This window comes from Astatotilapia calliptera, chromosome 3 (assembly GCF_964374335.1).
Source record: "Astatotilapia calliptera chromosome 3, fAstCal68.1, whole genome shotgun sequence".
Taxonomy (NCBI): Eukaryota; Metazoa; Chordata; class Actinopteri; order Cichliformes; family Cichlidae; genus Astatotilapia; species Astatotilapia calliptera.
In genome coordinates, this window is record NC_137424.1 from 76,349,070 (window position 1) to 76,363,980 (window position 14,911).

Consider the following 14,911-nt stretch of genomic DNA (forward strand, 5'->3'; position numbering starts at 1 on the left):
TACATCAGTTTTGATTATTCACTGTTCATTTGTCCTTGTACTTTACTAAAAAAAAAAAGGAATTACAGGAAAAACATGATTCTTTTTGTAATTGTATGTGGAAAAATAATCAGTATGAAACATTACATGTATAGACATATGTGACTTTATAATACTGTAATCAAAACAGTCTGCTTTTTTTTTTTACCAATAATTAAATTGTTAATTTTATGTGTTTATTGTGCTGTGTTATGTTGTGTTGGATGGTATACATGCATGCATTTGAGAGAGAGTGTATAAATCTATCAACATGCACTGATCATTTAGGAGGTGAACAAAGACCATCTTGGAGGGATGTGTTTGATGTACCTTTGACGAGGCCCTCAAGCAGGGGCGGATCTAGAGAAATTTTCTTAGGGTGGTATGAGGGTGGCAAAAAAATCAAATGGGGTGGCAAATCAAAGCCTTTTTTTCAAACACATATGCAGGTGGTTACATATGGTTAAAATGAATCAAATGCAGTACGTACATGTTTTTCATATAAATATAGTCTATAACTTAATTATTTTCTGTAGCCCACATAATTAAACACTTTAGTTACATAAAACGTGAGTTTTGATCTTATGTACTGTATAATAAATAAATATGTAGCCCAATAAATATAAAATCCAGAAAGGTACACAACATGGGGCGGTTCATTTACAAACACAAGTCTAACTTAAGTTTCACTGTTTCTTGTTAGAAAAAAACAGTAAAATTGTTACATGCTTAAATCACACGAAATGTCAGAAATCTGCACTGACATGAACACAAATTTAAACCTAATTTTTCGTGATTTGTTGGATTAACCCTCCAAAATATAACCGGTCATTTTTGACTCCTTTTGAGTTAACGTTTGTATTTCATCCTCAGATTGTTTCATTTTACTTTTTCCCCTTGCCTTGTTTGGTATCATTTTTTTTCAGCTCAACCTCACGTGTCTGAATTTAGTTGTTTTTTCATTGACACACACAAAAACCTTAAAATCCTAGTAGTAGTATTTTTTTTACTGTAAAAAAACCCCACAGACATGTTGAGTAAAGTATTTTTATAACTTGAAATGCAAATATAAATTGTACATTTTGTAAACATATTAGGGCTGCCACAAACGATTATTTTGATAGTCAACTAGTCACCGATTATTTTTGCGATTAGTCGACTAATCAGATCATCATCCATTGGACATAAAACTACAGCTCATTGCACCAGCAGCATCTGCTCTTATATAACTATCATTAGCTTACAGCTTTAAGTGTTTAAGGTCTGTGCTAACTAAAAAATAAAGACAAGATGATAGTTTATTAATTTTAATGAAATTTGCAGATTGTTTCGGTGAAGTTTAATAAACTCCTTGCTATCTAAAATATAACAGGACACCGGAGTATATTCTCGAGCATCTCACACTTCTGATAATCAGCTTTCTGTCATGGTCCGGGGCAGCGGCCGTGTGAAGAGTGGAAGGAGGACTCAAACGCAGCACTTATTCAAACGTGAGGGTGATTTATTGACAATACCAAACATAAAGTGGAGATGGCAAAACAGAACTAGGACGAACTAAACTGGGAGAAACTACACAAAGGAGTGGCAAACCTGAACATGAAGGGAGAACAGCAGGGAGAGAACGCAGGGGATTACACCAGGTATGAACACAGACGACGCGACGAGGAACAGAGGCAAACACACACTATAAATACACAGAGAGACACTGGGAAATCACACACAGGTGGGAGACACAGCTGGACCTGATTAACCTGACGAGACAGGGGAACACTAACACCAGGGACCAATAGAGAGAGCACAAACCCAAAACCCAGTATCTAAAATCCCAAAACACAAACCATCCCAAGAATAATAACAATAAGGAACACAAACACAAAGTCACTGAGTCATGGCCGCAGGACCATGACACTTTCTGCTTGACGTTTATTCAGCTGTGTAAAAACCATAACTTTAATCTCAGCCAAACCGATTTACTCAGGAACAAATAAAATACTAAAAAAAGCCAAACAATAACATTTTAAGTTATCTAAGTGACTCATATAGATTTAACCTGAGTAGCGAAAGACGGCGGTGGGTTTGAAAACGATTAGCTGGGAGTCCGGTGCTGTCATGGCCCCCGGCTAGCTATCGAGCTAGTGGGTAACAGACGTCTCCGAAAACGTCGGAGCACTTTTGAAAATATGCGGTGTCTTGATAAACTGAGCAGATATTTGAGGTTTACACAGCTACATTCTCGCCTGAAAATATGTTAAACGTTTATTTTGTGACCCAGAAAGAATAATAAGAGTAATATTAAAACCAACCAGCTGCCGCCATTGTTGGCAACTGCGCTGGGCCGCGCTATGAATTCTGGGACAGAGCTTCTTCTTCTTCGGCAGCTGGCATCCTTGTACATGCAGTGCTGCCATCTTCTGTTTGTTATTACACTCTTAAATCCTGCTACTTATTCCTGCGTCTTTTGGGATCTTACAAAGCTTCAAACGACGCGTCGACTATTAAATCACGTAATCGTGACTAGTCGACTAATCGTGGCAGCCCTAAAACATATACATCTATTTATCTAAAAATGCAGCCAATACACCTGCCGTTTTTTTCATTTTCTACAACCATTTAAAAATATTACTAAAACTAAAATGAGAGAACAATCAGGTGTCACAATAAGACGCCCCACAAATGATGTGTGCCAGTAATAAAAAAAAAGTCAGACAGAGGAGAACAACACAGGGATACACCTTCAGGCCTGAGAACAGGTGGTGTATCACTCCGCTGGTTTTCCACCTGGTGACAACATTCATTTGTGCCCTCACTGACACACAAAACAATGACTACACAACAGACTAACTACACTCTCCATGCTAAACGTCACAAATCACCCACATCTAAAAACTCTCTCTCTCTCACTCTCATCTCGCAGTCGTTACCGTCACCCCCAAAACTTTTGGCTCTTTTAAAACAACCAAATCTCACGTGTTGACTTTTTTTTAAAAAAATTGGTCGACATGGTACATTTTTCCACCGACAGGAAAGAGGTGGCTTTTTTTCTTTCTTTACTGTTTTTGCGCTGTCTTTAGAAAACGCTATAAAAACACACACACAAAAACACTGTGACCACAGTATTTAGAAAAAAGCATGGCTTATATATAATTAGATTTTTATCATAACTCTGGATCTACTGGCCTGTAATTAAAAGTTAAAGATCGGTGTATTCTTTGAAGTCCGAACTTTCAACACGGGCTGAAATAGACACTCAGCCTGGCTGCAGCTTGTTGCTAAGTCAGCTTAAATTCGGCATGTGATTTTGAAGTGCAGCATGTCCGTGGACCACAGAGGGTTAGTAACACTCACCTTCATTCCATTTCCAGAGTGTAACAACCTGTGTGAAATCCGAAATTCCCATGGTGTTGTTCAAAATGTGCTTTGGCACAATCATAAGCATCGCTTGCTACTGAAAACAAGAAAATGGTGGAGGGGATATATTCAGTTTTAGCATTTATATTCACTGTTAACTGTAACTACACTTAAAGTGTTAATGCTATCTTATTTTAAAAAGCAGGGGGTGTCCAGGGTACACACTCTGCAGAGCAACATCAATAATGTACTGTGGCCATAAGATGGCAGTAAACTGCAGTATGGCAGCAACTTTTCAAAATTGTTAACATGCTTGAAGAAAATGTTAAAGATGTTCAAAATTATAGAGTTGTCATAGCTGTAGTGTTTCATCATGTTCACTAGCTTAAGTATCTTATTTATTGTCACCATCAACTTTGATCTTCAAAGTGTGAGGCTTTGCATGGACCAATAATAATAATACTCTTATTATTTTCTTATGATTTATTACTCCCAGAGAGCAGCCATTTGGCTTTTCTACCTTTAAAACCCAGAGAGCAGCCAAATGGCTTTTAGCTAGGCTTTAGCTTCAGCCAAGTGGAAGCTAAATTGGCTAGTCATTCATATGTATATTAGTCTGTGGTGGCCAGTGCGATCCTCTATGCTGTTGCATGCTGGGGGAGCAGGCTGAGGGTCGCAGATGCCAACAGACTTAATAAACTGATCCGTAAGGCCAGCAATGTTGTGGGGATGGAGCTGGACTCCCTCAAGGTGGTGTCGGAGAGGCGGATGCTGTCCAAGATAAAGACAATGTTGGATAACACCTCCCACCCACTCCATGACATGTTGGTCAGTCACAGGAGCTCGTTCAGTGAGAGACTGAGATTACCGAAAAGCACCACTGAACGACACAGGAAATCATTCCTGCCTGTGGCCATCTCCCTGTACAACGCATCCACTTAACACACTGTTTGCTGCTACAACTACACATGTTTCTTTTCCAAATATTTATTTATAAGTGACTTATGTATGTATATATATGTATATATTGTACTATTCTTAGTTAGCGTATTGTCTGTCTTGTCTTAATGTTGGTTTAAAATGGAGCACTGTAACAAAAAATAATTTCCCCCAGGGATCAATAAAGTATTCTGATTCTGATTCTGATTCTGATTAGGTTGTTAAAAAGGAATTCAGGAGGGAGGGGAGTGGGGGTGTGTGGATGAGGGGGTGGGGGAGCTGCTAAAAGCTGTGAACTTCCTTTTGTGTTCGTCTTGATGCATTCTCAATCATCCAGGGAAATAAATCTCCAAAAGTCACCAACTTGGAGTGTTTCAGTTTGCCATCTTAGGGAGAAATCAACACACATGGGTGTATTTCCTTTGTTGCTGAGATTTTTTGATAAAAACAGTACAAAAAACCAACCATTTGTACACATATATACAAATAATAATAAAAAGTGAGTGAGTACATTTCAACATTATACCAGTGGTCTGATTGATGCCACAATGGAGCAAATCGAGCAAAGACTGATAAGTTCGCTGCAATTTCCAGTGTGTGGGGATCATTGGTCACCAACTGCATCACGTGCTACAACCCTGGTCTACATATCACCGTTGATGAACAGCTTTTCCCATCAAAGACTCGGTGCTGTTTCCTGCAGTATATTGCAAGTAAACCTGACAAGTTTGGGATCATGTTTTGGGTGGCTTGCGACCTAAAATCCAAGTACATTTGCAACAAACAAAGGACAAACACCCATGTGTGTTGATTTCTCCCTAAGACGGCAAACTAATACACTCCAAGTTGGTGACTTTTGGAGATTTATTTCCCTGGATGATTGAGAATGCATCAAGATGAAACACAAAAGGAAGTTCACAGCTTTTAGCAGCTCCAGCACCCCCTCATCCACACACCCCCACTCCCCTCCCTCCTGAATTCCTTTTTAACAACCTAATATACATATGAATGACTAGCCAATTTAGCTTCCACTTGGCTGAAGCTAAAGCTTAGCTAAAAGCCATTTGGCTGGTGGCGGGTTTTATAGGTAGAAAGGTAGAAGCCTGGGACTCCTAGTGTTAAGTAATTAATACATTAATATTCACTTAAAATTGAAATTATTAAATTGCAATAAAAACATAATTATGTAAGACATTGACAGTATTTACAAAAGTACTCTGACATTTTTGGACATGTCTGAGCTTGACATGACCAGGTGAGAAACCCCCTCTGGGCTTCACCACTCAGTGGAAGTGAAACATGACATAATTCACCTAGATGATTTCTAACTTGTTTTTATTTTTCTTTCATTCAGTCTTTTACTTGTTCCTGAGTAAATCCTTTTGGCTGAGATTGAAGTTAATCTTCATAACTGGACCGTTTTATTTAACTATGACGTCTCACTGCTGTCAGTAAGAAAGACTCTTTCAGCCACCATTATTCTCGATGTTAAATTGTAATATACGTATTATAACACTTTTTCTAAACTGAAGTGTGTATTCACTTGGAGCAGACATATCTGGACCAGCATATTGATCCTGATGACTATTGCAGAAATGATCAGATTTCTGGGGGGTTAATTTTGGTTATTTATTCAACTCTGTTCTAAACACCAGCTGACCATTGAAAGTCTTGGGTTTCTGCTAAAATAGAAATAAAATTCTAACATATGTTCTGTCTGGAGAACACCTGTCCTCTATGCATTTTACACTTCAGAGTTGTGCTCTTGTCCTTTTGTCGAATAAAAACAAGAACCTTTGTACCTTTGTTACGACGTAATTGTAACTAACTACTGAATTTAGTACAATCACATGTTACATTAAAGCAACACTGAAAAAAGTAATGTACTTTGTGTAATCTGTTATTTTGTGACACCTAACACCAGTGATGGGAATAATGGTGTTGCTAACGGCGTTACTTTTTTCAGTGACTAGTAATCTAACAAATTACTATTTCTATTGTTGCCATGCCATTACTAACAAGTGCAGACGCGTTACTATTTTTCAACACATAGACAGCTGAACCTGTCTTCAGCATACCGGGAGCTACGCAGGCAGTGCTGCTCATTGGCTGAGGAAGAATAAAGTAGTCAGGGTAAACCAATCACATGACCGATTTAAGATGGCATAGCATCAAGATACTATGGCAATCTCTGTGAGGAAACTGTTGAATGTCACAGGTGCTGCTAAGAAGCCACCAAAGCCAGAAAACAGGAGGAGCGATACACCTCCTGATGTCAGGTCTGCAGGTATCAGGCACAAATAATTTTTGTGGGATCTTATTTGATGAAGAACACCTGATCGTTCTGTAAATAGTTTGGAATGGTTCTGAAAAAAAAGGTTTTTTAGGTAAATAGTTGCATATAACTTTGCAAAAGTTTTGTAAACCACGAGTTTTAAACTTGTGCATAGATTTTTTAAATGTACAATTTATATTTGCATTTGAACTTTTGAAATTGAGTCGTTAAACATGGTTGTGGTTATTACAGTAAGAAATTTTGTCTGAACATAGATGGATTAATCAGTTGTGTTAATAGAGTATATTAAAATGAAAAAAAAAACTATAAAACTAGATGTGAGGTTGTGCTGAAAGAATGATACCAAACAAGACAAGATAAACAGCTTTTAAACCTGAAATGTAGAGGTCAATGTAGTCAGAAAACGGCCAATTATACCCTGGACCCCAGAGGGTTAAACTTTTTTATAAAGTAATGCAATTGTTACTTTCCCTAGTAATTGTTTACTTTCATAATATTGTAACTTAGTTACTAACTCAGTTACCCCCCTCCCACCCCACTCACCATCCGTCTCTTTCTTCTGCTCTTAATCAGTACTGTAGTGCAGAACAAAAACGAGTCCAGACAGATGCCTGCACCCACACACACACACAGACACATAAAAATGAGACAGCTTCTAGAGGCAGTTGTCAGGCCTATGGCTGACTCAGAGAAAAAGGACTAAAATGTAGGATTCAGACGGAGGCACTGGTAAACGTTTAGTAACCAAATTTATTTAGAGAAACAAGTGAATGTACAAGACAAGTAAACCGTGAACTGTGGGAATGAACATAAACTATGAATAATGCAAAACTGTGAAGTACGTATGCAACCTGAGCTATGAAAGCAATCAGAGAAACTTGGACAGTGAAAATGACACTTCTATGACTTTGTGGCCAAAAAGGGTGTAGACATACTGGATGGCTGGTTCATGGGGATTCCCTGATATGGAAATAACATAAGTTCAGGTATTGTTCCGGGAAAATGCTGGCTGACTGTGGTGTAGAGTGTTCCTTTGGTGCTTACTTGCTGCAGGTGGAGGAGTAGCATGGAGGGGAGAATTGTCCGAGTGAGTGGGGAGGAATCCAGAACTCCAGAAGCTGAGGCAGGGAGGCAGGCAGGTGCATAGGGCGAGCAAAGCCATGGCTGAGAAAACTGTCTAGAAGTCCTGCCTCTGAATGAAGCTTTTCTGGGGAAGGTTTGCATCAGGAGAGTTATTATAAACGAGTATCACAAGGAAAGATAATGCAATTCACTTAAGCGGTTCACAAATACTATTGTGGCCTACATTAACTTTGGTTAGCTGAGACTCTGTTGAAGAGGAGTGGAGAGTGCTGGTGTTATATGTCAACAGATGAAATGAATGGCCCCTCCCAGAGGTGGAACTGCTGACTCTGTGGAAAACACCGAAACTCACCCGGATCATGACGGTAACAAGACAACAAGCATCAGCGCCATGTTACGCTAACTGTTAGTAGTTCAACAATCCAGTGAAGATCCACCACTCTGGTTAGTAGTGGCTTCATTAAAGCATAAGGAACAGGTAAGTGATCATCAGCTGGTGCATAGAGTCAAAAAAAGGTGGGGAAACAAAAATATCTTAGAGAAAAGAAAAGGTTTGCCTGTTTTAAACTTTGTTCTGTTATTAAAAGGATTCACAGCATCATGATTAAATATTTTTGATTAAATTAGCAAAAAAGAAAATCATCAAGGGTCCTAAAGGCTGAACGACAGCTTGAGATACAAAGAGAGTCCACCTTTGTGTGTTAATGCGTGACAGATCCCAATAGAACAAACTCATAGTTGTGCCTGTGGCTGCTGTGGAATATACACTACACCACTGAAGGGCACTCTGTCTTCTTAGCTTCTTAAAAGTTTACATGTTTTGACCTGTCTTAAGAAGACAAACAGCTACGCTCTGGAATGAAACACACACGTGGGTGTAGTCAAAGGAGCTTGCAAAGAAACTGGACTGGACTTCTTTAAGTTACTTGAAACTTAAAGTTTCAAGTAACTTAAAGAAGTCCAGACGCTTTTCTTTGCAAGCTCCTTTGACTACGATGACCTGGATGACTGAGAACCTTCACAGACACACGTGGGTGTAGTTGAATGAGTCTCTACCCTGTTTTTCCTCCTCAGTAAAGAGAGACGCACAGACAATCAGACTGAGTTCAGACCAAACTAGCAGCTTCCTCTGAGTGAGTCCAGCTACAGGAGAGAAAAGTGGAAAACTCCAACACTGCTGCTTCAAGCTGCTGACGCTCCACACACTGAATGTGAGTTTGAGCAAAAACACGACTCAAAGGAAGTTTCAGTGAAGGTGGTAGAGGAGGGAGGGGAGCCAGGACTGACTGTACTTCCTGTCTGCTGTTTTCAGCTTCACTCACAGACTCAATGGCTTCCAGATCAGAGGAGGATCTCTGCTGTCAGGTAAGTCAGGAGAACTTCAGTATTCCCATTGTTCTTTTATGTAGCTACAGCTTCTATATAGACTGTCTGAAGGGATAGTGGAAAGAGAAAAGTTAGTACATAAATGAGCCACTTGTAAACCTGGCTTTAAAGAACTACTCATATTTTAATATTAGTGATACGTTCCCCCCGAAGGGGTCTAGGCATGTGAGTGAGGGGACCAGTAACAAATGAGTCCGGAATCAGAATGAAAAGGAAAACAGACAGAGTTGTTCTGTATTAATATAGCTTTATTACAAATGATACAGGTGTATTACAAACGACATTAACTTAAAGAGCCGGCAATGCCGTTTTACCAATAATGCCAAAGAAACAAAGGAAACACTCGCAGCAACAAAAGACACACGACACAACCGACCATAGAGTATCCGGCATGGAACGTCTCCACAGGACAATTGGGATAATTCTTCTTTTGTTTTTTTTAGAGAACAAGTCTGGGAGAGTCTCTTAGGGTTAGAGAATAAGCAAGACTATACAAGACATGAGAAGCCAAGCAGGAAAGATAAGGAAGAGGGAGAAAGTGTGACAGCCAAGAGAAGAGAAGTGTTTCGGGACCTGGATAACTTGTCATGATTAATGGAACCTTGAATTCTGCTTACTGCTGGCAGCCTTTACTGAGGTTCTTTAGCATGATCTTGAACTACCCGTAAATGGCAGGTTACCATGCATGTCACCTATTAATAGAGATAGATTGATAATATTTAAACTATTTAAATATTTTAAATTGAAATTAATTAATGGTGGGACTTCTTTGAGCAGTGTTGTTGGAACGGGGTCTAAAATACATATTGATGGTTTGGAAGAAGTAATTACTAGAGAGTTGAAGAAAAAGAATAAATAAATATCAATGTATTTGAAAACAGCTACACAACAGACAGTCGGTGTCATACACCACTGCCTCTGTTCAAACATGGTCATTAACAGTGGACATAGATGACTTCTTTCACTAGTCTTTTAAACCATCTGTCTTCTCTGTCCAAAATGATTCCAGCATTCAGCTGTCTGCCATCTATAATCCAGTTTTGAGATCCCTTCCCAGACGCCTTAATGCCATTCACATCCTTGGCCATTTGACTAAAGTATCACATGATAGGGTGGGGCTAGCTTTCACAATGGATTCACCCAAAACCTTGGCTGATTGTGACCTACACCTGTTTTAACACATTGACTCATGTGATTATGTAGAGAATCAGTAGCGGAGTGTGGGAGTATCCCTTTTGGGGAAAATCCCAAAGGGCTTAAAATCTGGGACTGCACACCAAGAAACTTCTTTGATGAGAGATTAAATGCCCTAAATTGTCCATTAGTTATGGTGCAATAGGTGTAGGCTGCTGGGGGATTCCCATCATGTACGGAGTATTACTGTCAGAGGGGCCCGGAGGCAAGAAACTTGAAAGAAACCTAAGAGCAGTAACCCAGATTGAAGGCGGAAGGAATGTTTTAACAAGGTTTATATAACTAATACAATGGTAACATTTGGCAGCTTGTGCTTTGTGCTGGGAAGAGGGGGGAGGGGCGGTAGTTACACTCTCAGTAGCACAGGAACAGAGCCAGAGGGAGGGAGAGAGAAAGAGCCAGGGGCAACAACGTCACATTAGAAAGGTATAGTAATCATCCACAACTATTTTCAGTTGCGGATGATAAAGGATTCAGAAAGTTTATTCATGCAGGCCCATATGACAGAGAATATGCGTCTTCTTTTTGTTTTCATATTTTAATTTATATTTAATTGTGTTGTGGTTTGCAGCGTTTTGTGTTGTTTCATTTAAAATTTGTTTAAAAGGAAAAAGCTGAAAATTTAAATAGTTAAAAGTTGAACTGTGACTAGTTGGTTTTTGTATTATATGATTTATTTATTACATTTTATGTGGAGTGAATAAATAAAAGTATATTTATGGTGGCCCCTAGCGACAAAGGACGTACAAACTCCAAAACACGTACAAAACACAACAGAAGTGCTCCAGGATGCTGGGCGCAGTGTTGAGCTTTTGTTACCTAGTGACTACACAAGCCAGCAAGTACCAACGACCAGATTTGGTGTGTGGTAGTAACAGGTAAATGAACATTTTTTAAAATTATTTGACTATATATGAGTGCTTGAGTATAAATACACAAACAATACACATATGCTTTCAATTGGTAATTTAAGTGATCTAGGTAAGAAAGTTCAGTTAACGCTAGAAATGTGTTTTGGAGTTTGTACGTGTTTTGTCTCTAGGGGCAACAGCATATATTTATATATAAACAAATATAAATAAAACCACTTTGTTTTACATTAGTAATTCTTTTTTTGCATAATTATGTATTATTGTTAATAATAAATTAATTAAAACAACAAAACAACCTGAAGAGCCTGTTCAGAGCCGAAAGAGGCTCTTTTTAGTGAGGGGGTTTGAAGAGCCGTTTCTCAAAAAGAGACGGAAATCCCATCACTAACAACATCATCAAGCAAGTAACAAAAGGGTCTGCTAGTTGGGGTGCACTGAGAATAAATCTACTTGGTCATCTGTGGCAGTGTCAAATACATCTTCTCCAGGGGATGTGCGAATCCGCATGCTCCGTCCTCTAGATCCACCAGTGACAAAAAGGCACCTGCACACTTAGATTTACATATTAATGCATGGTCAGTCATCCAGGTAAGTAAATCCTCAAAAGTTGACGCTTCACCTCTCATTTGATAAGCTTCTTCACTTCTAAGAGCGACTGGTAGAGAGTCCTGGATTTTTAGCCCTTTCGTAGTGTCCTCCCAAGAGGGTCACAAACCCCCTATTCATCTTCTACCTAATCACACAAGCCAAGGGTGAAAAAAGGTGGGGTCACAATCAGCCAAAGTTTTGGGTGAACCCATTGTAGAGCCTGGTAGACCCTGCAATGTGTCTGAACAAAACAATTTAGCAAACAATTAAAAATAATTCTACAAAGAAATTAGCAAAAATTAAGAATGTACATTACTATGTTCTTACAGGAGAGAGATCAGAAAACTTCAGGGACTCTCTGCAGTCTGCACTCTGAGGAGCTCAAAATCTTCTGTCTGGACCATCAGCAGACGCTGTGTCTCGTTTGTTGTGTTTTAGCACAACACACCAAGCACAGATTCACACCCATCAATGAAGCTGCACAACAACACAAGAAGGAACTTCAGGAAACTCTGGAGCCCTTAAAGGAGAAGTTAAAGGTTTGTGAAGAAGTTCAAGTGAAGTTTGATCAAACAGCAGAACACATTAAGGTCCAGGCCCGACACACAGAGAGGCAGATTAAGGAGCAGTTTAAGAAGCTTCAGCAGTTTCTAGCAGAGGAAGAGGAGGCCAGGCTGGCTGCACTGAGGGAGGAAGAGGAGCAGAAGAGTGGGATGATGAAGGAGAAGATGGAGGCTCTGAGCAGAGAGATAGCAGCTCTTTCAGACACAGTCAGAGCCACAGAGGAGGAGCTGAGAGCTGAAGACGTCTCATTCCTGCACAACTACAAGGCTGCAGTGGAAAGAGTCCAGCGCTGCCCCCTGCTGGATGATCCACAGCTGCCCTCAGGAGCTCTGATAGACCAGGCCAAACACCTGGGCAACCTGACCTTCAACATCTGGAACAACATGAAGTACATGGTCTCCTACACTCCTCTCATCCTGGACCCAAACACTGCAAACCCAGACCTCATCTTGTCTGAAGATCTGACCAGTGTGAGAGGAGGAGAGAGGCAGCAGCTTCCTGATAATCCAGAGAGGATTCATTGGTTTTACTCTGTCCTGGGCTCTGAGGGCTTTTATTCAGGGACTCACAGCTGGGATGTTGAAGTTGGAGACAGTACATATTGGGACCTAGGTGTGTTGACAAAGTCTATGGGGAGGAAGAAAGAGTTATGGTCTGAATTATGGAGAATAGAGTTATTTGAAAGCAAATACTCAGCATGGTCACCATCAGCTGCTCTCACTGCTCTCTCAGTAGAGAAGAAGCTCCAGAGGATCAGAGTGAATCTGAACTGGAACAGAGGAAAGCTGTCGTTCTCTGATCCTGATACTAACACACACATACACACCTTCAGAAACACTTTCACTGAGAAAATGTTTCCATATATTCGCACTCGTGAAGAAGTGAAAGTGTTGCCATTAAAAGTGTCAGTGTCATGGAGCAGATGAGTTAGGGATGATTATATTTCTAATGTCGTTTCCTGTCAGTGAAATGTACATTGGGTCCAGATGTAATAATACACCAAGTTTAACAGAAGGTTCACATTTGAATGTATTTAAGAATGATTTAAAAAGTGAAAACTCAGCACAGGGTTAAAAATCAGCTTCAGTTGTTACTCAGAGTGAATACAAACCTCAGATGAAAAAATTATAACTGGTTATAATATATCATGCTAATGAATGGAACTCCTGCCACATTAAATGATATTAATAAAATATATAGCAAGGATATGTAGTAGACAATCAGGATTCAATTAAACTTTATATTTATTGTTTTATAATGTGAAAGAAAAAGGCATTTTAATCCAAATATAAATATTCAGTTTATTTCTTTTGTGGTTTAAAAAAAAAAAAGTAATGGAAAACATGTGCCGCCGTTACGTATTTAAAATACAAAATCTGAGTAACTGTATTCTGTTACAGTTACCATTTAAAAAGGTTGTATTTAGAATACAGTTACTTTGTTGAAATAAATGGATTACTCGATGGTATTTTCCTGTTTCATATTGTGGTGTTTCGGTTGCCATGATTACAGGGTGCCGCTCTCTCTCTGTGCGACTGTGTGTTTCCTGGGTGAGAGAGCGCCTTTTTGTTGTTGTTGTTGTTGTGCTAAGCTAATAGGCAGAATGCTACAGGCATAGCCCTAAAGAATGTAGCATCATGGGCAGTGTAGTCCGTGCTGCAGGCAGAATAGAGTGCCATACATGTTATCTGTCTGTGAGCGAGGGAGGGAGAAAAAGGATAGTCGAAAAGTACGAGCTGTCATCGAACAGAAACGGGAGCTGGAAGCATGTAAATATAATAATAACCACTGCAGCCAAGAAGAGTGCCTGATGAGCCCAGTTGTAAGTAAGCTATTAAGACTCGACTGTACGCAGCGTGTACAGCGTGTTCGTGTTTTCCTCCGAAACAATAAGTTCCGTTGGAGCAGCCTTTCAACGTCTCTCTCTGTCTCTCACTAGCAAAGTTGACCCAGACAACAAAGTAAAGGTAGTTTTTGGCTATGAGCCGACAGGGACCCCGCCGTATTAGCCAGACGTCCCTTTACTACGGTTCGCAGCCGCGGACCTTCAGTAACAGTAATAAATCACACAGCAATAGTACATTCACGTAGTTGTAAAAAGCATGATAATATACTAAGTAATCCAAAGTATTCAGAATACGTTACAAAATACATTTTGGGGCATGTAATCTGTAATCTGTAGTGGAATATGTTTTAAAAGTAATGTTCCCAACACTGCATATAAGGATTACAGTATATTTTAAAAAGTGTTTTTCTTTTTGTTTAATTGTAAATAATTTTTTAATAAAAATATGTATTTACATAATGTAAAATGAAAGACAATGAAAATATTTTGCTAACAGATCAACTGAAAACGCCATTGCTACAATGGCAGGCGTTACACTAGGCTGCTCTTTGTTGACTTTAGCTCTACTTCTAATAAGATACTCTTGGACAGACTAATAGTAAAACTGCTGGATATCGGACTTCCTTCTACAACATCCCACTAGATTATAAACTTTCGCTCAGACCATGTACAGAAAGTTAGAGTGGGACCTCATCTTTCCTCTGCCCTTAGCCTTAAAACCGACTCTCCACAAGGCTGTGTAGTAAGTTCCCTTCTGTATACCCTGTACACACATGA

At 39.4% G+C, this 14,911-nt stretch overlaps 1 protein-coding gene across 2 annotated transcripts; it reads left to right on the top strand.

The window, feature by feature from the left end:
* The first annotated feature begins 8,025 nt into the window (after positions 1 to 8,025).
* LOC113029674 (nuclear factor 7, ovary-like) lies at positions 8,026 to 13,756 on the top strand. 2 transcript variants are annotated; one of them, XM_080294412.1, is made up of 4 exons: positions 8,026 to 8,162; positions 8,764 to 8,895; positions 8,997 to 9,049; positions 12,054 to 13,756. In XM_080294412.1, exons 3-4 carry the CDS (start codon positions 9,014 to 9,016, stop codon positions 13,212 to 13,214), a joined length of 1,197 nt encoding a protein of 398 aa, XP_080150538.1. In that variant the 5' UTR covers positions 8,026 to 8,162; positions 8,764 to 8,895; positions 8,997 to 9,013; the 3' UTR covers positions 13,215 to 13,756. The 2 variants fall into 2 exon arrangements, with proteins under 2 accessions (XP_080150538.1, XP_080150534.1); XM_080294408.1 differs by having other exon boundaries at positions 8,043 to 8,162; positions 8,759 to 8,895.
* The last annotated feature ends 1,155 nt before the right edge of the window (positions 13,757 to 14,911 follow it).

Coding starts and splice junctions, on each gene's coding strand:
- LOC113029674 (XM_080294412.1), top strand. CDS start 9,014: ATGGCTTCCAGATCAGAGGAGGATCTCTGCTGTCAG. Junction 9,050..12,053: donor AGGAGGATCTCTGCTGTCAG/GTAAGTCAGGAG, acceptor ATGTTCTTACAG/GAGAGAGATCAGAAAACTTC.